Source organism: Rhineura floridana, chromosome 1 (genome assembly GCF_030035675.1).
Source record: "Rhineura floridana isolate rRhiFlo1 chromosome 1, rRhiFlo1.hap2, whole genome shotgun sequence".
NCBI lineage: Eukaryota > Metazoa > Chordata > Lepidosauria > Squamata > Rhineuridae > Rhineura > Rhineura floridana.
The window spans coordinates 109,831,178-109,854,739 of record NC_084480.1 but is presented as its reverse complement, the minus strand read 5'-3'; the positions used below and the strand labels follow the sequence as shown (position 1 = coordinate 109,854,739).

Genomic DNA, 23,562 nt, shown 5'->3' with positions numbered 1-23,562 from the left:
CTTACATTTTCAACTTTCAATGCCTAGAAGACTCTAGATTCCAACACTATGAAATATTTATTTATCAGGAGGATTTATATCCTGCCCTTCCACTATTAAAAACAGAGCTCAGTGCAGCTGACAAACATGATAAAAACAAGTCAACTAAGTAGTATAAAAATCCAGCATAAAAGGAAAAGCCAGCAAAGCATAAATTAAAAGCAATGTTGTGACCGAGATGTTGTGTGTACCAACAATTAGGAAATGTGAAATGAACACACTGCTACAACTTGTAACGCAGGTAGAAATCAAGATTTCAATATTATCAGTTCAGTCAATCATCTTATCTAAACAGAGCAGTGCCTGAGCATGTGAGTTGTGTCTTTAGTACATTGATTCTCACAAACCACATCAGGCGACGGGAAACAGCCTTCTATAATACAAGTTGGAACTTGATGAAGTCTTGAGTGCTGACACTTTTTTAAAAAATGCAGTGAATACTTGAGTGCTAGCATTAGACAGGGCAGCTGTTCCATTCTTATTGGTCTCAGGTGGTAGGGAACATTCCTATTATCTTAAAGGGGGAAAAGGTTACCCCACACACACACTGTATATATCTGTGTGTGTGCATGAAATGAAGTAGGGTGATCTTTGGTGGGGAGATGCCTGCCAGTCAATTTGAAGAAGGATATTATTAAAAAAATACTTTTTAGCCTTTTCTGAATTGCTGAACAGGGGCTCTGCCAGGCAACAGAGTGAGTGAGGCAGCATTCCAATACAACTTTACTTGGGAGTAAACACCGGGTGAGGACAAGGCCGAAAAAAATGAATGCTACTACCTCAGCCTTTTCTACAGAGAGGTTTGCTTCTATATTTTGCATTTGTTCAGAGGAGGGAGCATTTAGTAGATTCAAACCCCTTTATTCCATCTTCCATGATGGCAGGCAGACACTCGCATTGCATTCACCATTTAAGACACATACCCTCAGACACAGTGGTAATTGAGATGTAGGCTCCTCCTCCTTGCTGACTCAACCAGAAAGACTATGGATAAGAGGCAGAGCTGCATGTGTTGATCAAGTGAGCATGTGTAGTTTCTGCATATACAGCAGGCAGGCACACTAAAATTCTGGATTGTCCCAGGACAGCTGTGGTGTCCCTCATTGGCTAAGAACAACGGAAGGTGGGAGTAGGCTGATTTCTCACAAAATGGACAGAAAACTACCTCCACATTTTGTCTTGTATCTCTGGATCCACAAGGGCTAGAGACTTGCTTTAGGGGGAAAAAGGAAAGCTTGGAATCTGGGCTACCAAATGGACTAAGCAAGCACTGGATAGCATGCCTAGAATCAGGATAAAACCCGGCTAACCAGGCAATATGGCAACCCTAATCCTTCAATAACCTAGGCCCAAACTAATTAAGGCATTAAAGTGCTTAATCCCATCACTTTGAATTGGACTCAGAAATGAACTGGAAGCCAGCACAGATTATTCACCACTTACATGGCTGATCACATTGACCAGTTTCTTGCTGCCTTATTTTGAACTAGCTGACATTTCTGGACCATTATCAAAGACAATCTCACATATAATGACTTGCAGTAATCTAACCAGGAGCATGGACAACAGTTGCCAGGCGATCTTTGGTAAAAAGGTGATCTGAGCCACTTGGGTCTCAATTGACAGTACTAGATCTAAGAGAACTCCCAAACTATCAGCCTGCTCTTTTAGAAGGAGTGCAACCCCATCTAAAACAGGTAAAAGCTGGCTCTCACGAATACCCCTAACATGGAGTAAGCACTCTCCATTGACTTCCATTGCAATTATTTTCTTAGACCGATCTTTTTCCTGTTGTAACTTTGACCTGGATTGGGATCTGCAGGAGTGCTCCATACATGAGTTGGATGTAACCGAAGTCCCCCTCCTCTCGGCCCCTCCTCCAGGATGCTGCTTTTTCGAGCCTTCCCCTGGCTTCCACTGGCTCCCCGTCCACCGGGCTGAACTTCCCCATCAGACCCTGGGCTGAGCCGGCTGGGTCCCAGCTCCACCATGGCTGAGCTGGGATGAGGGGTTTCTGTCAGATAAACCAGAACCCAGCCAACTCAGCCAAGAGTCTGCCATATCCAACTCCCTTCAACCCGGCATAAATAGCAGTTGGATTGCGCCTTAAGAGATCAAAGAGAATAAATAATGTTGCATTCCACCTGTCTCTCTCTCAGCAAAGGTCATCCCATAAGGTGGCCAAAGCAATTTCTATTCCAATACCAGTCCTAAAGCTCCATAATCTTTATATAGAGCCCAGAAAATAATGATCAATTGAAAATTTTATGTATTTATTTATTATTTGATTTATATCCCGCTCTTCCTCCCAGCAGGAGCCCACAGCGGCAAACAGAAGTGCTAAAAACATTTTAAAACATCATAAAAACAGACCTTAAAATACATTAACATAAAACAATGTTAAAAACATTTTTTTAAAAAGCTTTAAAAAAATCTTTTAAAAAGGGTTAAAAACATTATTCAAAAAAACATATTAACAAGCAATTCTAACACAGATGCAGACTGGGATACGTCTCAACTTAAAAGGCTTGTTGAAAGAGGAAAGTCTTCAAAAGGTGCCGAAAAGATAGCAGAGATGGCGCCTGCCTAATATTCAAGGGGAGAGAATTCCACAGGGTAGGTGCCATCACACTTAAGGTCCGTTTCCTATATTGTGCAGAATGAACCTCATGATAAGATGGTATCTGCAGGAGGCTCTCACCTGCAGAGCGTAGTGATCAACTGAGTATATAAGGGGTAAGGCGGTCTTTCAGGTATCCTGGTCCCAAGCTGTATTTGTACACCAAAACTAAAACCTTGCCCGGTAGCAAATGGGCAGCCAGTGCAATTCTTTGAGGAGCGGGGTGACACGTTGGCAATTCCCTGCCCCAGTGAGCAGTCTCGCTGCTGCATTTTGCACCAGCTGCAGCTTCCGGACCAGCCTCAAGGGTAGCCCCACATAGAGTGCATTACAGTAATCCAGCCTGGAGGTTACCAGTACATGGACAACAGTGGTCAGGCTATCCCAGTCCAGAAACGGCCGCAGCTGTCTTACCAGCCGAAGCTGGTAAAAGCCACTCCTAGTCACTGAGGTCACCTGGGCCACTAGTGACAAAGATGAATCCAGGAGCACCCCTAGACTACGGACCTGCTCTTTCAGAGGGAGTACGACCCCATCCACAGCAGGCAACTGACCAATTATCCAAACTTGGGAACCACCAACCCACAGTGCCTCTGTCTTGCTAGGATTCAGACTCAGTTTATTGGCCCTCATCCAGCCCACCACCAGGTTGAGGCAGCGCTCCAGGGCTTGCACGGCCTCTCCCGATTCAGATGTTGCAGAGAAATAGAGCTGGGTATCATCAGCGTACTGCTGACACCTTGCCCCAAAGCTCCTGATGACTGCTCCCAAGGGCTTCATATAGATGCTTCATATAGCATGGGTTACAAGATGGTACCCTGCGGCACCCCACAGCACAACTGCCAGGGGCTGTTCTCTGAGAGTGACAATTGGCACAACTGCCAATGCTATTCTCTCAGAACGACCCTGGAGATAGGATCAGAACCATTGTAAAACAGTGCCTCCAATACCCATCTCACCATGTTGGCCCAGAAGGATACCATGGTCAATGGTATCAAAAGACGCTGAGAGATCAAGTAAGAATAACAGGGTCGCACTCCCCCTGTCCTTCTCCCAATAAAGGTCATCCATCAGGGCGACCAAGGCCGATTCAGTCCCATAACCAGGCCTGAACCCAGACTGGGATGAGTCAAGATAATCTGTTTCATCCAAGAGTACTTGCAGTTGCTGCGCCACAACCGTCTCAATCACCTTCCTTAAAAAGGGGGTATTTGCAACCGGTCGGTAGTTGTCACAAACCAATGGGTCCAGGGTGGGCTTTTTCAGGAGTGGTCGGATCACCGCCTTTTTCAAGTTGGAACCATTCCATCCCACAATGATGCATTGACCACACCCTGGATCCATTCAGTCAGACCCCCTCGGCAAGCTTTAATAAGCCAAGAAGGGCAAGGGTCGAGAGGACACGTTGCTGGCCGCATCATCGCAAGCACCTTGTCTACGTCATCAGGCCCCTGACAATACGGAAAAGCGCCACTGGACGGAGGATGAGATGGAGGCAGAGAAGTGGGCCTTCTTCGCTGCCCTCACCGCCATACAGTAGGCACGGTTATGATGTTTTACTTGTGCCCAATCAGCCTCACAGCATGTCTTTTGACATTTGCACTCTAGCTGTCGTCCAGCCTGTTTCATTGTCCTTAGCCCACTGGTGTACCAAGGTGCAAGCCGGGCTCCACAATGCCAGAGAGGGTGCTTGGGGACAACCGTGTCAAGAGCCCGACGCACTTCACTGTTCCACAGCATGATAAGGGCTTCAACACGGTCACCTGCTCTATCTACTGGGAACTCCCCCAGCGCATTCAGGAATCCTGTGGATTCCATTAGGGTCTGGGGGCGGACCATCTTAATTTGTCCACCACCCCTGCAGGGAAGGATCGGAGCCATAAGTCTACACTTCACCAGGAAGTGATCTGACCATGACAATGGGGTGACATCCACCCCCCCATCTCCAGACTACCCCTTCCTCCATCTGGAGCAAAAACCAAATTGAGGGTGCGCCCTGCCCTACGTTTTGGGCCAGTAACAACTTGAGACAGCCCCATGGTCATAATGGAGGCCATGAAGTCCCGAGCCAGAACACTAGAGGCAACCCTCAGCGTGGACATTGAAATCACCCAGCACTATCGTTCTGGGCTGCTCCAATGCCACAGCCGAGATGACCTCCACCAGCTCAGTCAGAGAAGCTGCCGGGCAGCAGGGTGGACGGTACACCAGCAGCAACCCTAGTTTGCTGTTTCCTCAGCCCAACACCAGGTGCAGGCCCTCACAGCCAGCTCCAAGACAGAGTGGTTACCCCACTTTTTTAGTCAAGATTGTTGATTTGTTGTTTCTGAAGCATGTGCATAGGTCAGTTGTAGTTTTTCCTATATATTGGATATGACATCCTGTTTTTTTGCATTTGATGACATAAATTATATTGCAGGACCTGCAGGTGATGTTCTGTTTGATATAATATGTTCTGCCTGTCCTAGGACCTAGACAAATCATTGTCTCCATGAGGTATACACGGGTGATACAGCATTTGGAGTAACAAGGATGAGATCCAGGATTACTGACAGGTTGCTTAAGCACAGCTCCCACTAATAGTTTGTGTAAATGAGGAGGCTGGCAAAATGCGACAACGGGAGGCTTGTTGATGGCTCCAGCAAGACCTGCAGAGTTTGCTAGTAATGAGTAGGTCTCCCTGACTGCTAGGTGATAGTTGGGAGATGTTGGATGGAAATCTACCACAAATGGAATATGTTGTTCTTTGTTTTTTGAAACCACATTATGATGGAGGAGGATTTCTCTGGATAGAATGGAGGCCTGGTGGATGTTGCAACTGATTACATGTGGAGGATATCCTCTCAGAAGAAGGTGTTCTTTAAGTTCACTAATCCTTCTTTGTTGATTCTGAGAGCTAAGCTATAGATAATGTTTTTCTTTATATGCTTAGGATGGCAGGATTTCCAGTTTAGATAGGTGTGAGCATCAGTGGGTTTGCTGTAAGGATCAGTGGCTATTTTGTTTTAGAAGCTGAAACAGTTTGCTAATAAAATAAAAACCTCTGTTTTATTAATCACAATTACGTGTATATATTTTTAGTTGATTAACTGAATCCTTATAGGGATCCAGAACTTGGATGAAGTTCTGTTTGTTGCTTTCAAAACTCTCTCTCTCTCTCTGCAATACATGTAAGTTTTCATGTTAATACATTTGAAGAACCTTTTTAGGGTATTTTAGAATGCTAAACATAAAAATCCTCTTTTATGATAACTGGTTATGTAAAAGGAATGAAGGTTTCAACTGTTATTTAAAATCATAATTTAAAATCATATTTAGAAATATCAGGCTAGATTGATGTAAATTAAGGCAATTTGCATCAACAATTTAAAACATAATTTAAATCACCAGAAAAAAACCTACAAGTTGTAGAATCAAGAAAACACTTAAACATTTACTTAAATTAGTATGATGTGGGAATAAGGTTTACTTTAAATTCTTAATACTATTTTAACCAAATAGATTTTATTTATAGCAATAAGAAGAAATAAGAAGAAGGTCAGGACTAAACATCACCATAATTTTTTGTCTTACCTGTTATCATGCTTGATATAATTAATGGCAATATGATCAGCTTGAGCATTCTCATCAGAACTTCTCCTGGAAATGCAAAGTAAAATTTATCCAGGTTGGAGAGTTTGCCATATTCCCGAACAGCGACACCTAGTCCAATGCCTAAAAAGGTAGGGTAAAATACAAAAGTGGTTTTAATATTGGGAAAAAAAGAGTGAAATAATTTTTTGAATAGAATTTTAATTAGTGTAAAGCAAATTATTAAAATACTTGAAACGTTTATTCTTCACAAGTACCTACTTCAATTGATATTAGAATGCTTCTTTAAAACATGAACAAGTCAAGCAATTCTTCCTCTTGCTGTTCTTACTAACTAACTGACTTTGTAGCATGCTCAGAAGTTGTTTTTGGGCAACATCCACCCTCCAACCTCATGTTATACAGCCACCAGCATCTCCTGAAGCTGCCCCATTCTTCCATCTCATCAGAGCTCCTTCCTTCCTGTTCACTTCCTCCTTGTTTTTCCTGGCTTTCTGTGTAGTTTCAGAACAACTGGAAGGGGTAGCACTTTATTTGATAAAAATAAACTTGTGTGCATGCATGTGTGTTTTGTTTTGTTTTTTTCTTGGTTGTACGGCTTGGGGAGAAAACTTTTTTCCCCAGTTGTCTAAGAAAAGAATTGGAAGGCTTCCACTCAAACAACTGCTAGTTGTTTTAATGGATTTTAATATTGTGTTTTTAAACTGTTGTAACCTACCCTGGGACCTCATGGTGAAGGGCATTTAAGAAATGTTATATAATAGATGTTCATATATGTGTGTATTACATATATATGTAATATTAAAGTTTGAAAGGAGTTACTTTCACTTGTTATCCAGAGCAGTATCTGTATTGGTCTGTTGTACTAAAAAAAATTTCTGTATACTTATTTGAGCGTAACACCATAAAACCCAGTTGGACTCACTTCTGAGTAGGCCTGGATAGGATTGGAATTCTAATCTAAGGTAGCCGTGGTGAACACTGAAGCAAGACAGTCTTTATTCTGCTTTTATCTCTGGTTCTGGCCCTTTAGCTTTCATGATACATCTGAGCTTTCTACAAAGTTCCCACTGGCATCTGGATAATTTCACAGAGGATTGTACACAGAACATGAAGGGAAGAAACCAAATTAAAGGAAGAGGAAGTATATCTGTGCTATATACATGGGTCTAGAGTAAAGCACATGTAATAAGGCTAGTGGAAATTGACTTCCTCACCCCTCTTCATTTTGGAAGCCCCCACAGTCCCCTGGAAAGGTTTTCCCAAGGGTTGGGAGATCCCTGAAAAATCCCTGTGTTTGGAGAGTCTTCTCTACCCTCTCAACCCCTCGAGACAGTCCCCCTTCTAGTAGGGTCTCCAAACCACTGGGGAGTCTTCCTAGGAGGCTGCAGGGGCTGCCACAGGGAGGAGGGGCAGAGAAGTTAGTTTCCACCAACTCCATTACAAGTGTGTTTCTCTTGATTCTACCCATGGTATACCACACAAACATCACAGAGTTCCTGGAAAACATAATACATAAATAACAATTAAACACAACATTGACCCAGTTCACAAGAGATGCTAAGCCAAATCATGGCTTAGCATGAATATGTGGGTGTGTGGGCTCCCAGAGAGGAGACTGTAGCCAATTTGCTCCTCCTCCAAACCAGGTATTCCTGTGAGCTAAGCCATGGATTGGCTTAGCATGTTGTCCACACTAAGCCATTCAGATGCAAAATGGGAAGGACTAGGAAAAAAAGTGTGCTATTTCCAACACCATCCTGTTATTTCACATTTATTCACGTACTTATTCAAGTTATTTTAAGTACTCAACAAAGTCCTTCGATGGCTGTTTTTCACTAACATCATAGCCCTGTCTAGTGTCAGAAACCTATGTGCAGAAATATGTTTTCAAATAGAAATCTGTTCAGTTCACATGCAAAAGCCAAATAGAATGTGAAGGGAAGGATCCAGATCCAACAATCAACTTGTAGATTGGTCTTGCATGATCTAGTGCAGCAGCTTTGTAGTGAAAGCTCTGAAAATCAATTGAAATCTATCCATAGTTAACATGACAAGAAACTATGGAAAGTAAGAAGCATAGAAGGGTTTCAGAGAAAGCAAAGGAATGATTCATTCAAAGCTGATATACATCCTTTTACTGCTACCAAGATACAGGTTTTTTTTGTTCAGTTCCCTTACTAAAAATAATAAAGCAATCTAACTCAGGGGAAGCCAGCATAAGTGGTGCCGGTGCAAAAGAAGCTGCCATAAAGTTCTGCTGCATCCAATTGCTGTTCAGGAGCCTCTGGGTTGGCTGAACACTGGCTCAGCCGGGAGTTGCGAGCAAGGACTAGAAAGTAAAAGCCTACTCTCTAAACAACCCTACCAGGGAGTAAGACCTCTCCATTGACTCCTATTGTATTTATTTTCTTAGACCGACCTTTTTTCCATTGTAACCTTTGCCTGATTTGGGACCTGTAGGAGCATTCTGAACATGAGTTGGATGTGGCCTAAGTCCTCTCACCTCAGACCCTCCCCTGACACGCCCCCAGAATGCCTCTTTTTCTGGACTTGTCCTGGATTAATTTATGCCAGTCTCAGCTGAGCTGGCTAAACCCCGGCTGGGCCGGCTGAGCCCTGGCTGAGCTGGGCTGAGGGATTTACACCAGTGTAGCCCACCTGAGCCAGGACCCAGCTGGCTCAGCTGGAGATTCACCACACGCAATTCCCCTCAGCCTGGTGTAAATGCAAGTGGGATTGCACCCTAAGTAAATTTAATGGAGCTAGTAGGTTATTGGGGAATCACAGATTTATACATTTGCTCTCCAAATGAGTTTATTCCCACTTCAACTATATTCATGTATTTATATACATAATACATTATGTCAAACTTAATGTGAAAATCAGTAAAAGTGACAGGCAGGCATTAAAAACATCTATAAAGCTCTTAGATAAACTTCAAGGACAAGAAAATCCCATGATCATCTCAGCAGCTTGGTTTTTATTCTATCCTCACTGTGCTCTGAGCAATCTATTTGGACTATTTTAATTATATGGAATGAAGAATAGGTCTCCTGAGTTAGATCTAAAGTGTATGAAAATGGATTGGATTAAATGAACAGCAACTACTTTTGTTTAATTAAGAGGTTTTTTATCAAATTCAGTTGGCACTTAATGAAGAATAACATTCAGATAAAGTGAGGCTCTGAGACTTTCAGTACAGATTTTGAATAAAATGATAAATGATCAATCAGTATAAAGAAAATTTAGTAGGTCTTGGAACAATTAACCCTAGACTCCAGTAGGACTCCTTCCTAAGAGTAGGGCATGAGGACTGACTGGGCCAGGTGCTTTGTCTGGAGAACCCTACAGTGGGTGCCAGTGGCAGCTGGGATGGGTGGATAAGCTGCCCAGCCAGCAAGGCAAACAAGCAGGAGCCTGGGGGAGAAATTCCCCACACTGCCCCTACCTTCTGAAGCAATTCCCCAGTTTGCCTAATGGAGTGGTGCATCATGCAGAAAGAGGGAAGCAGCTACAGCTTTGTCACCAATTTTGCTTTTTAGTGGGAAGCCATCAAAATCAAAACTGGTATAAAAACAGTAAAACCCTGAGGTGACTATAATCACTTTCTCCTAAAAAGTAGGATCAATATGCTTCCCTCTAGTATGCAAGCCTATTCGTTACAGAGGAACATGAACAGCATCAAATTAATCTAGCATCCTTCTCCATAGTGCAATGTTGGGGGACTGCAGGTATACAAAGCCAACCCCATGTTCATGCAAACCCTAAACTGTGGTTAATGTCAGCTATGGTTTGTTTAAACAAGCTGATTTCATAAACCATGGTTTGAATCTGGCTTGTTTCAAACCATAGTTAAAATTAACCACAGTTTATCAGTTTGCATGACACAGTAAGCTTGTAGGTGGAACCGGGGGAAGTGGTGCACACAGGCCTAAGGTTTGCTGTAGCTCATTTTGTGGCTTGCAAGGTGGCTGGAAACCTCCATTTCCTCAGTCACAGGTGTATTGTACAGAACTCGTGAGCAACAAGATGTGCAGGCCTCGTTTAAAAGGCAGGGCAGAAAATGTACATCTTAATCTCAAATCCATGCACATGGAGGGAAAACTGACTGCTTTGGAAGTGGACTCCAAGTAAGTTTGTTCATCATTAAATACTGTAACATTGCATGCTTAAAAACACTGATCCTGCCCAAGTGCATCTGCCTGTGATGGGAACACAACAAGGATAAATCCATAATAGCATAGTTTAGTTGTTAAGGCACTTAATTGGTAAGAAAGCAAGTCTTAAGGCCTTTACACAACAAAAAGCACGCCCTAAATCAGGGTTGGAAGCTTTGGCCCTCCAGATGTTGCTGAACTACAATTCCCATCATCCCTAGCCATTGGACATGCTTGCTGAGGCTTATGGGAGTTGTAGTTCAGCAACATCTGGAGGGCCAAACATTCCCCACACCTGTCTTAAATGTATTTTAACCTTCACATGGGAGTGTTATCTGCTCTAAGTCTCCAGACACGAGGTTATATAGGTGTTTATGGACATGACTGTAAGGTATTTTGTGAAGTGCAAGTTCAATATGATACACACTTTAACCAAGTCATAGACAACAGGGCACTAAAAACAAAAAGATAATTACAGTGGCTGAGTAGATTTTGTACAGTGGTTGTACTGACTGGGCAGCCACTGTCCTTCATATTTTACAAAAAACTAAACAAGTGAATGATGATCCAAATGTTTTTCATGTTCACATGTTATGAAGCTAGCTGCCAGATGATATATCACCTTCTCTGCGCGTGCACCTTAGACTGAAACAACAACACCCAAGCCACCATTCAATACATTTATGTGTTCTTTCCAACATGAATCTACAGGTCTCAAAAAGAAATGTGTGACACAATTCTCAGACACCTTATATATGCCTCAAACATGGTCCCTTGTTCTGCCAGCATACCTTCACACCATCACTTTGCCAGAACATAACAACAGGTAAATTGCTTTTAGAGAGGCTCACAATTACAATTATTTACTGCTTATTTAATCTAAAAATATTTAAAATACATACAAACAGCCAAGGGAAGATATTGGGGAAATACAAGATATATACATATAAAATTGGGGGGGGGAGACCTTAAATGTGTAACAATAACAGCAGCAGCAACAACAAAAAGCAAACGAGGAATATCACTGCTTGGTTTGAAAACTATTTGGCTTACACTTAATTTTAAGCAATTAAAAGTCACTGCCAGGAGTGAGTCAATGTCTAGCTAACACAATGTCCTCCATTAATAGGCAGCTTAACAGATTGCATACAGAAAGTGAAAAGCACAGGGCAAGGGTGAACTCAGTTTTTCCCATTAGCTCACTTTGAGCAGTATAAAGGTCAGGGACATTTTGAACACTAAGGTTGCATGCAACTTCCCAGGCTCTGGCAAGAAGTGGCGGCAGCAGCGGCAGGGGCTGCCAGTGCCCAGGCAGGCAGGCAAACAGGCAGGCAGGTGAGCGAGCGGGTGGCACTCACCCTCCTCCTCCTGTCTTCTTCAGTGCCACTGCCTGCTGCCCTCATGCAGTGGCCGCACTTCACTGGGCTGCCGGCTCCAGCAGACAATAGGGGTTGCTCTCACTACCATTTGCCTTTCCCGGGCCTGGAGGAGAGAGGGGATTGCTGTGCCGCCATGGAAGGGAAGGAGCTGTGCATGTACCCACGCCTCTCACCATCCACCCTGCCTGCTCAGGCGCCGGCAGCAATAGTTTGTATGCAAAGGTGTGCATAGCAACAGACATGTGCAGCCAGCAGCTTGTTTGTAACACGGGGCAGAAAGGAGGTGGCTCAAGCCTTGCTTTAAAAACAACAACAACTGGGAATCCAGGCCACCTAATGAGCTAAGCGGGCACCACATAGCATGGCTAGAATCTGGATAAAACCTGGCTAACCGGGCAATATGACAACCCTCTATTTGGGAGGTGTAAATACAGCGTTTGAGTGCATTATAATGACTATCTGAAAAGGTGAAAGGTGGAGGCTCTATAACTGATGTTATTAATAATACAGCACTTCAGCGTGTATGGTGCTTTACAAACCAAAAGAGAACAGGCCCTTGCACTAAGATTCTTATAATCTAAAATTTGACACAGGGCACAGAAAGGAAGGGGATGGAAGCACTGTTAGGAAAATTTATGTACTTTTATGGTACAAAAATCAATCATGCAGAGAAGACCTTGAAATTGGGCTATTAATTTTAATTTTAGTCCCGAAATGCCATTCTTCCTCTCTGCATTTTTAAAAATAATGTTCTATGTTGTGTCCTCAATGAATGCACCTTCAATAAAATGAACTCTTTAGGTGTTGCTCTAGACCAGCCTTTCCCAACCGGTGTGCCTCCAGATGTTGTTGGACCACAACTGCCATCAGCCTCAGCCATTGGCAATGCTGGCTGAGGCTGATGGGAGTTGTGGTCCAACAATATCTGGAGGCACACTGGTTGGGAAAGGCTGCTCTAGACCTCCAAAGTGTTAGAAACAGAAAATTAATCTGCAGTCAACAATTTTATTCCTTGAGGAGTGAATAAAATCTTAGTCTGTTTATATACATACAAAAAAGGAAACAAATTTGGCTTCAATTCTCTTTGCTTTTGTTCTGAAGATACATCTCCTATCTCAAAGGTGTTTGTTGTGCTTCAGCTCAAAGTGTGAAGCTTTCAAATGAAACCATCTGTCATCTGCCTTGGGATTAAAAAAAGATGAAATCTTTCTTATTGTGCTTCTCCCCCCTTATCATGCTAAATGTATTTTGTCTGAATGAAGTACATTATATTAAATGATGAAAAGAAAACAGCATAGAGCATTTCAGTTGTTTAAAGAAGTGCTCTAATGCGTGGTAGCATTCAACAACATTTGTCTTGTTCAGTATCACAGCAGGAAAAATGAATCCTCTCATTACATTTCCAGACTTTCATACTTTGTTCAGAATGTCTGGCCTGCACACAGTACATTTCATATTAATATAATTGTAAATCTGAAACACTTTCAACCAAAGGATCAATTTTATTTGTCATATATAGCTTTGTTCTGTTTTTTAAATCTAGTTTTTAGGGTTTTTTAATTGAATATCAATAATCAATTAATATTTTTATTGTTTTTATGTACACTACTTAAAGGTTTTCATTATATTTGTTCTTGTGGGGTACTGGCCTGGTCTCTTGGGTCTACCTCATTTACATGGACAGTGTGACGTAGAATAGATTCACCACTGTCCTGTAGCTGGAGAGGGAATATTTACGCTAATTTAATTCTGTAATGAAGATACCCCAAAGAATACAGCTGCCAGAAAGGAAAATACTAGTCCTTTAGCCCAACAACAGATCTGGCAAGAACCTGTAAGAATGCAGACTCTGCAAATGAAAAGAGGTAGGTATACTTCTGTCTGATTTAGAATAATTGCATTGGCACCTACAAAACATCACAGTAAGAGAGGGTGCAAGGCAGATGAAAGTAAAAAGAATCTTGCAAAGGTAAGATTTTCCCTCACTACCTCTACCCTGCCTCTAGGACACTGGTTCCCAACCTGGGCTGTTTGACCCCCAGAAGGGCCAGGAAGTCATCCTGGGAGGGCGGTGAAGAGCCAAGAGAGGAATTATTTATTAATTTTGTTTAAAAGTTTTCAGGACAGCGGAAACAAACTGAGCAAGCACAACCGACATCCATTCCCAGTTCTTCACCCTGCCCCTCAAGAAGACCAGCTGCTGATTGCTCTGTCTGAGCTCCCAGCTCCTTAACTCCTTAAGGAGAAGGGTAGCCCCAGCCTTTGCTACTGGTGGCGGCAGCTGCAATAGCAGAAGGAGAGTGCAGACATGGTGGAGAATATGTACTGAGTGGGAGGGTGTGTGTGTGTAGGGGAGGGGGGTCCTCTGGCCTTCTCACAACCCACCGGACTCCTGCAACGTGAACGACACAGAAAGAGGCACTCAGCAGTGGCAGCACACTCTCCCCTCCCCATGCATTTTCCCGTAGTCCTAACACAGGGCATTCCCAGGGGGATGGGGAAGGGGATGATGATGAAGGGAGTGAGGGAGAGAAAAGAAGGGGAGGTCACTCTTAACCTCTTTGACGCAGAGAGAGAGAGAAAGAGGTGGCGATTGAGGAGGATTTCACCTTCACACTCACCGTCTACTTCCCTCTTCTCCCTCCTGCAGGACACTCACCCTCCCTTTGGTGTAAAGTGACAGGAGTGGGGGGTGAGGGAAAGAAAAGGAGTGGGACCATGTGCATTTGTTTTGAAATCTCACTGTCACCACAAGTTACTTCAAGAAAGGAAGAACCTAGGATGGACACGCATCCCACTTTACTCCAAGCCTCCCTCCCCTCCCTGCCCTCATGTGCTGAGTGCCCTCCCTCCCACATGGCTGCTCCTCTTCCCTTTTCCACCCACTACCACGCCTCTTGCTGCCTTCTTTTGACCCACTGAACTTCTCCCCTACCCACAACTTTACACGCCTTTCCTCCCTCTAACTCTGCCCCCCTCCTTTCACATTACTTCTATATGTTTTTTATTTCTGTCTCTGTCCACTCACCCATCCCCACTCCCAGGGCCCAAGTTTGCTCCTATTTTGATTTTGTCTATAGGCTTGCATAAACTGTGTGTTTAAATTTATTACATATTTATTGGGCTTTAATTTCCTGCCAGGCAGATTTCTCTCTCTTCTGCCTCTGTTTCTCTGCCTGCCTGCAAATTGTGGTGATGGCCAGAGCAGCAGCAACAGGAGCATCAATTAACATGTGCAGGGGTCAGAAATATTTGTGAGGTGACAGAGGGGGTCCCATACTCAGAAAGGCTGGGAACCAGTGCTCTAGGAGTTTGGATGAGGAGGGAGAGGAAGGAAGGAGATTATTCTTGTCTTCTACATGTGGTAGGTAGAGGCTGCTGAATGGAATATGTGGGGCAGAGGGAGTTTTTATTCTTACGTTTGCCCACTGTCGGCTTCCCTACCCCACCTGCATCTGTAGCATACTACAGTCATAGTGATTGTATCTATCGTTAGTATCTTCAGTCATTTATCTTCAGACATTGGGCATTGCACAGCATATAACATTTTTAGGACTTAACTGTGAAATCCCTTAATCTCTTTCTGCCCCTGTATCTATGAATGTGTATAAAGAAAGACAATCCTTCTGTGATTTACACTCCAGTACTCTCTATTTTCCAGCACAGAGACTCCCTGTGCCTATGATTCTGGAAATAGATACTTGCCCTGTGCTGTGTTTTGTCTGTCAGGAGGGTTCATGCAGCAATCATCAGATTTGTAAACATATGCAGGGAGCCCATCTGGGAAATCTGGTGTAAAGGCTTACTGTTCTGGTAAATACTGTCCTTGGTGAATAATGAATATTTATTTATTTATTTATTTATTTTAAAATATTTCTATCCTGCCCTTCTACCCTATAATAGGGCACTCAGGGTAGCTTACAAATATATATATATATATATATATTATCTGTAGACCCTCATAGAAAATTACAGCTCAGAATGCTTACGGAATTAAATTCTCCCAATTCTGGATGGGAATCATCTCTGAATTTATTTTTGTTATACCCAACAACCTTTCTATAACAGATATTAAATTTTCTTATTCTCAATAGTCAAGAGGACAAGTAAGAAAATAATAATTCTTTCTTCCTATTTATTTCCAGAAATAGGAAGCTCGCTTATTTTAATGAATAAAATAAACTATATGAAGCCACTAGAAGCAATCATTAGGAGTTTGGGGGCAAGATGCCATCAATATGCTGATGACACTCAGCTCTATTTCTCCATAACATCTGATTCAGGGCAGATCGTGTGGGCCCAGACCAGTGTCTGGATGCGGTGGTGGGATAGATGAGGTAAAATAAGCTGAGCTTGAATCCTGACAAGATGGAAGCACTGAGATTGAAAGGTTCCCAATCTGAGAAATTGGTCAACTGCCTGACCTGGAGAGGGTTGCACTCCCTTAAAAGGAGAAGGTACACAGTCTGCAGATGTTTCTGGACACAGTTCTGTCACTGGAGGCCCAGGTAGCCTCAGTGGTTAGAAGAGCCTAGCCTGGGAGAGCTTGACCACAGTAGTTCAGGTACTAGCGACTTCAAAACTGGATTACTGCAAGGCACTCTATGTGGGGCTTCCCTTGCACTTGATCCGGAAACTGCAGTTAGTGCAGAATGCTGCAGCCAGGTTGCTGACAGGAATGAGACTGTGTCAGCATATAATACCCCTGCTGAGAAGTCTGTATGGGTCACTAAATTGTTACTGGGCCAAGTTCAAGATGTTATTACTGGTATATAAAGCCCTTTACAGCTTGGCACCAGTTCAATTGCAGGACCACCTTATCCCATATGTGCCCACTCGAGCACTTCAATCAGCAGAACTGGCACTATTACAAGTGCCAAATAATATTCATTCCACACTTGTAAGAAACTGTTCTTTTAGTGTGGCAGCACCTATACTTTGGAACTCCCTGCCTATTGACATCAGCAGGTGCCTTCACTGTATTCTTTTATTTTTAGGCAAGCCGAGCCACATATATGTTGATGTGTTTTAATCTCTTTTTAGGTTTAGTGTTGTTTTGTTTTTGATTTTAATTACTTGTTTTTAACTGCTTTTATTGATAATTTTAATGCTTAGAGGGTTTTTGCACAATAAAGCAGCATATAAATTTTGTTAAATGAAATAAACAGTTATGATACATAGTTCTGATACTACACTACTCTTACTCAAAGGTGGGTTACAAACATTTTGAAACGTTCCACAGAAACAGCTATTTTAAAAAAATGTTTCATTCAAAGATCACTGAAAAAAGCAGCTGAATATTTTTAAGCAAACGCCATCCCTAAACACTGCTAATCTAAATAAATATATTGGCCCCAATCCAACTAAAATTAGTTGTGTTTAATTCAGCCTTCCTGTGCATAATTTGTTGTTGAAAATAGCTTCAAACAACATTTTCCTCTTGTAACATATTACTGGAAGTTGGTATAGCACAGTGGGGAGGAGAGCCTGGCTGGGAGTCCAGAGTCTGTGAGTTCAAATCCCCGCTCATGTCTCCTGGGTGTAAAGGGCCAGCTAAAGATCACCCCTGAGTGGCTCAGGGGTTACGTGCACTGCCACCTGTGCAGCCATGGGCAAGTTGCATAGTCCCAAGGAGCCCAGTTGCCCCCCAGCTGGCAGTTACAGACAAGGAAGGGGCTGGTTTGTGCAGTTGTGGCAAGCTGAGCAGGCCCTAGCCAGCTGGGGAGGACTAGCCTCAGAGGGAGGCAATGGTAAACCCCCTCTGAATACTGCTTACCATGAAAACCCTATTCATTGGGTAGTCATAAGTCAGGATCGACTTGAAGGCAGTCCATTTCCATTGAGAGCCAGTGTGGCATAGTGGTTAGAGTGTTGGACTATGACCTGGGAGACCAGGGTTTGAATCCCCACACAGCCATGAAGCTCACTGGGTGACCTTGGGCCAGTCACTGTATCTTAGCCTCGGAAGGCAATGGTAAACCATATCTGAATACCACTTACCATGAAAACTCTATTCATAGGGTCACCATAAGCCGGGATCGACTTGAAGGCAGTCCATTTCATTTTTTCCCAACATATATTGATTAAACTAAAGAAGTAAGATATTGTACTTTGTCCTTTACCTTGAAAAAAGCGTAAATACACTTTAATTGTCAAGGGTTTGCCATTCCAAAGTTGTCATATACTACAAAAAATTAAAATTGTCTAGAATGTAAGGACAGCTGCTTTGACATAAAAGACAATTCAACTGGTTGCTTTGTAGTATGACACATGAGAAAAAATAAACTAGTGTTCCAAAGTACTGAAGTATAGCACTATATCTTTAATATAATGCTATCTATAAAATGTATTTTCAGAGTAGGTCCCAGATAACTCTTCATTAATCCATACCTATAATTTTGCTAAATTGTTATTAATTTATGTCCATACACTTCTGTCCATACATTTCCATTCTAGTAGACTTTTTGAAGGAAGCATGAAGAAAAGTGCTATTTTTAAAATTACAAAACCAGGAAGAAGATTCTTGTTTATAAAATGTACTTGAAATACATTATTACAAACATGTTGCTAAATTTTCCAGAAGTTTTAACATCACATGTTAAAGCATATAGATCTTTCTTTAAGAAAATGAAAACCTAATTTCACTTCTATGTAAAACATTTAACTCTGTTGAAAATGAAGTACCTGGCAAACAAGCAATGAAATCACAACCATTTTATCAGTACATCATAATTATTAGTATTTATTGTTTTGTTGCTTATTATTTCAATTCTTGCTCAGAGGGGAAAGGGTGGCTTTTTTCAAAGGTACTCTAAATTTCTCCCTGCAGGAAGGGTGGCAAGGAAATCACCAAATTAATAGCTGAGCAAAATTAAACTCAAATAATTCTCAAGATGTTCAGTTCACAGAAATAGGTTTTTGCATTTGTGAATTTGCCTTCTGGATCAGATCCTGAGCTTATAAAATTCATAAAGCATCAGAATCGTAGCCAGGACCCAAAGAATTAGAAAACTAGTTCCATAAGCCCAAGGGGTCTTGTTTGTTTCTCAAACTACAACCTCCAAGGTCACCTGGCAAGGTTCAAAAGCAGTCTGTGCGATTCCACAGGGATCACTTATTCAAAGGAAAAAGAATAAAAAATTACAAAGAACTTATTCTCAGACTAACCTACCTCACAGGGTTGTTGTGAGGATAAAATGTATGTCACCTTGAGCTCCTTGGAGATATAAGGATATAAATGTAATAATAAAATAAATACACTTACTTCAATGGAGTTTATATGTATATAAGATTTTTTAAAATTTAATTCTTTTCCTTCAAGAAAACTAGCAATGTTGTTTGCAGCGGTGTCACTAGCGGGAGTGCTGGGGGGTGCGGACCTCCGGCGCGCGCCCTCCAGGCTGGCGGTGGAAGGCCCGTCCCGGCTTCACTGCCAGCGAGCGGGCACCTGCTTTCCGTCTCGCCCGCCTGCCTCCGAGCAGGAGTTGGCTGCGCCGACCTGGAGCGCTTCTCGGCTCCTTTGCTGGGCAACAGCGTAGGGCGGGGCGGCTCTGGGTGTCACCCCCCTCAGGGTGTCAACGGGGTGCGGTCCGCACCCTCCGCACCCCGGTAGTGACGCCCCTGGTTGTTTGCCTTTTTATAGCACGATGACTTGACTACAGAATCCTGAGAGATGTGGTTTAGGTTTTGGGAAACCAATAGTGGGAGAAATGGAGAGAGAAGATATATTTTTGTCTCTAGTATTAATTTGCCCCCAAACGTTATGATAGTTTGAGCTGATAGCATTAAAATATATTAACACTGCATGAGAATAATATTGGTTGGATAAGCATGATTTACACTTCTGACAGTTACAGTAATACCAATAGCTGAGTACACTCAAGTAAATGAAATGACTGAAATGAATTATTTAATAAATCCTGGCTGGAAACAATCACCAAGGGTGCTCTATATTTTTTGACAGTGAGGCAATTCATGCTGGAATGAGAGGACTGCTTACATACAAAAAGAAGTGTGTGTTTCTAGTAAATAATTACAAGGAACTAACTTCACATGTTAGAGGTGGCTTGGGAAATTTCAGAAAGAGATGTGCGTATCATTCTTTGTGAAAGAAAAAAAAGGAAAACTGAGGCTGCAATTTGTGTACATTTATTTGGAAGTAAGTTCCATTTAAGAAAGTCACTTACTGCCTGCTATCCTAAGCCTACTTAACAAGTCGTAAGTTTCTTTAAATGCAGCAAAGCTTATTTTCAAGTAAATATGATTTAAATCAAACTATACAACTCCAGTACAGCATTCACATAATGACCTTCATCCTATCTTTCTTTGGTTATGATCCTAATAACCTTTACTTAGAATGAAACTACTAAAATCAATGAGCCTCTCTTCCAAGAACAGATGGATGAGAGAGCAAGGTAGTCTGATAGGACAAGTCAATGATGGCTTATAAACTAATATAAACTAAAGATCTGCAATGATGCTAGACCTGTACAAGCTGATAATGTGCTCCCCTTAAGATTCGCTTGACACTTTAATCTTAAACAGTCTTGCAATAAAGTAATTCCTGTTGAACTTTGTGGATCCTTCTCCCAAGTAAACATGTTTAGAATCAGGAACCAGAGTGGCTTAATTTTAATAGCATTTTACTGATGCTCAGAAAATGCCAGATCAGCTCTTCAGCATTAGCAACATTTCATCACAGTAGCAATCCCAGCATCAGCACGAAATGATTTGTTCATTTCCGGAAAATAACTGACGGATGAACCTTTCACAAACCCTATCTCCACTATGGCATGGCAACACCCCAGCTATAATGCCCATCCCTTTGCCAGTCTAAAATCATTCTGCTAATTTATCTGCGGCTGTTTCCAGGGAGATATTGCCACTCTGGGCTCCTACTGGCAGGAAGGGCAGGATATAAATCTAATAAATAAATAAATAAATAAATAAATAAATAAATAAATAAATAAATAAATAAAAATCCATTTGTCCCAGGGGCTGCAGGAGGAAACCTGGAGGGGAAAGACACTTATACGTTTTCAGGTAATATTTGAGGCTGTTTTTTTTTTCATTGTTAAGAGAGTAAAAGGTAAAGGTAAGGTGTCCCCGCACTTGTAGTGCGAGTCGTTTCCAACTCTTAGGGTGACCTCTTGCGACATTTACTAGGCAGATCATATATATGGGGTGGGATTGCCAGCTCCGTCCCCGGCCTTTCTTTACCTCCCAGCATATGCCGGGTACTCATTTTACCGACCATGGATGGATGGAAGGCTGAGTGGACCTCGACCCCTTTTACCTGAGATTCAACTTCCTCCTTTCGTTGGAATCGAACTCCGGCCGTGAGCAGAGCTTCAGCTGCGTTACCGCCGCTTACCACTCTGCACCACGGAGGATCTTTGTTAAGAAAGTAGCACCATTTAATTTCACCTTAAGATATATATATGTATTGTACGTGGACAGAAGAAAGCAAACCTGACTAAGAGGAGCCGCAAAGGATTCACTTCAAATGAGAAGGCAAGAAAGCTACCCTTTTCGAATGAACGCGTGCATGGGAGAGAAAGAAAGAGGCACCCATTTAGTGAAAATAGAGATTTCCACACACACACCGCTTCAGCAGCCTTCGGAGCCAGCAAGCCCTCCCTCCTCACCAACTCACCCAGGACCACGGCGAGGATGGTGCTCAGGAGGAGCCAATTGTTCTTCAGGAAACGCTTGCAGTCGCATCCCTCCTTTTTCCTGCTAGGCTCCTTCACCATGGTGGCTAGTCCTTGTGGCAGGAGGCAGGCGGGACCCGCGCGCGGAGAAGGCAGAGACAGAGGCAGAGAGAGGAGCAGGCGAGGAGCTCTTCGGGCAACGGAAGAACGGCTCTGGCTCGCGGTCTGCCTGCCGCTGTTTTCGCTCGAGCCTGCGTATGATGTCGTGCGGTGGCTACGCAGTCCTCGAGAAGATGGGGACGGGGCGCGTTCGTCGCTCTGCCGGTCCCTCTTTTGCCTCTTCTCTCCTTGCTGCTCCTGCTGCTGGCGGCGTCTGCGGCTGCCACATACACAGGCGGAGAGGAAGAGAGGCGTGGAGGCGGCTGCCGTGTGTGTCGGTGGGTGGGTGGGTGCGCGCGCTGCCTCTGTCAGGCACAGCAACAACACCTAGCGCAGACAGCGTGCCTGGGGATCTCCATCAGACTGCGCTGGCGCACGCGCGAGCACTCCGTTTGCACCACCAGATGGTCCTGAGTGGATGCCTGAGAGAGAGGAGGGGACACTTTGGGGCGCCATCCAGCGAGCGCTGCTTCCGCGTGCTCATGCCAACGGGGCTGGTGCAGAAGCAGGGTCGGTCGGTCGCCTGCATTCCCGCTCTTTCGTGAGGCGGTCAATTTACATTCGCGTCTCAGCACACGTTAGTTGCGAAGATGTGGGGCTGCTGTCAGCGCCGCGCTAACTGCGCTGGGATGCAAATGCAAAGTGGCAAATGAGCTGAGTGACAGAATGTGTGAGAGATTGCTAGGGAGGGGAGAGGAAAAGAGGAAGGATTTATTTGCCTAGAGTTGTTACCCAGACCGGGGGTGTTCACCGTGTTTTGCAGTGCTCAAGATAGGTCTGGTTGGGTATTCCCTCGGAGAGCTCGTTTTAGAGCGGTAGGAAGGGCTTCCTTCTCAGTGGGTCAGGTGAATTGCCATCTGCGGCGTGCGCCCCTTTGGCAGCTCCTCTCGGGAAACGAAATGGACAAGGCGGAAGGTTTTTTTATTTTAACTTATTTTATTTGCAGTAGAGCAGATCGGGGGGGGGGGAAGAGGTTGTTTTATTATTATTGCTTTATTACAAAAGAAGAAGAAGAAGAGACTGGGCAACTATTATCCTGTTAATTTTTATTGATTAATTAATTTATTTTTATTGATTTATATCTATGTTGTAGGTTTCCGATGAAAAGCGGCATGTGCTAAATAGCAAGAGGGGGAGGTGAAACTATCCTTCCCCACTCCACAAAGCAGACCGTTTTCATCCTTCTGTGTCCTCAGCTGAAGACTGCTTCACATGTTACGCATTTGACTGTGCAAGAAAACAGCTTGAAACCCATGGGTAGAACAATATTTGTGAGCAATATACACTCTACTTTCATGCTTTGATCCTCATGGTAGTAATGTAGTCAGGGCCAGAATTACCATGAAGCAATCTTAAGAAATTGCTTTAAAGTTTAAACGTAAAGGTGTCCCCGCACTTATAGTGCCAGTCGTTTCCGACTCTTAGGGTGACGTCTTGCGACGTTTACTGGGCAGACCATATATATGGGGTGGGATTGCCAGTTCCGTCCCCAGCCTTTCTTTACCCGCCAGCATGTGCCGGGTACTCATTTTGCCAACCACAGATGGATGGAAGGCTGAGTGGACCTCGACCCTTTTTACCAGAGATTCGACTTCCTCCTTTCGTTGGAATCGAACTCCGGCCGTGAGCAGAGCTTTGGCTGCGTTACTGCTTACTACTCTGCGCCACGGAGGATATCAGACAAGTGCTATTTTTCTGTTTTCCAACTTCAGTTTCTTCCTGTGATTAAAATGAGTGTCATTTCGACTAACTTTCACAAAAAAATATCTAAGGCCAGCATTGTGTAAAGCAGCCCTTTCATCTTGCTTGCAGTTTCCACATTCATAGTCCCCTCAGGCTCTTCATTCCCATTCTCCTACATTGCACCATGGTGGAAGCATGCTGCTTTCTTTGGTTGATTTACTTTTGGTATATCTAGTGGTGCAAGAGGAAGTAAGGGATAGTCAAGATGGGAGGATAGG

At 43.2% G+C, this 23,562-nt stretch overlaps 1 protein-coding gene across 1 annotated transcript in view; it reads right to left on the bottom strand.

Annotated features, from left to right (window-relative positions):
* SLC1A1 (solute carrier family 1 member 1) overlaps positions 1-22,153 on the bottom strand; it is a 60,881-nt gene extending 38,728 nt beyond the window's left edge. The window contains exons 1-2 of the mRNA XM_061629213.1: positions 21,445-22,153; positions 6,233-6,373 (exon numbers count right to left, since the gene is read on the bottom strand). Coding sequence (XP_061485197.1) covers positions 6,233-6,373; positions 21,445-21,544 — 241 coding nt within the window. The 5' untranslated portion in view covers positions 21,545-22,153. The remainder of the gene's footprint in view (positions 1-6,232; positions 6,374-21,444) is intronic.
* Positions 22,154-23,562: the final 1,409 nt, after the last annotated feature.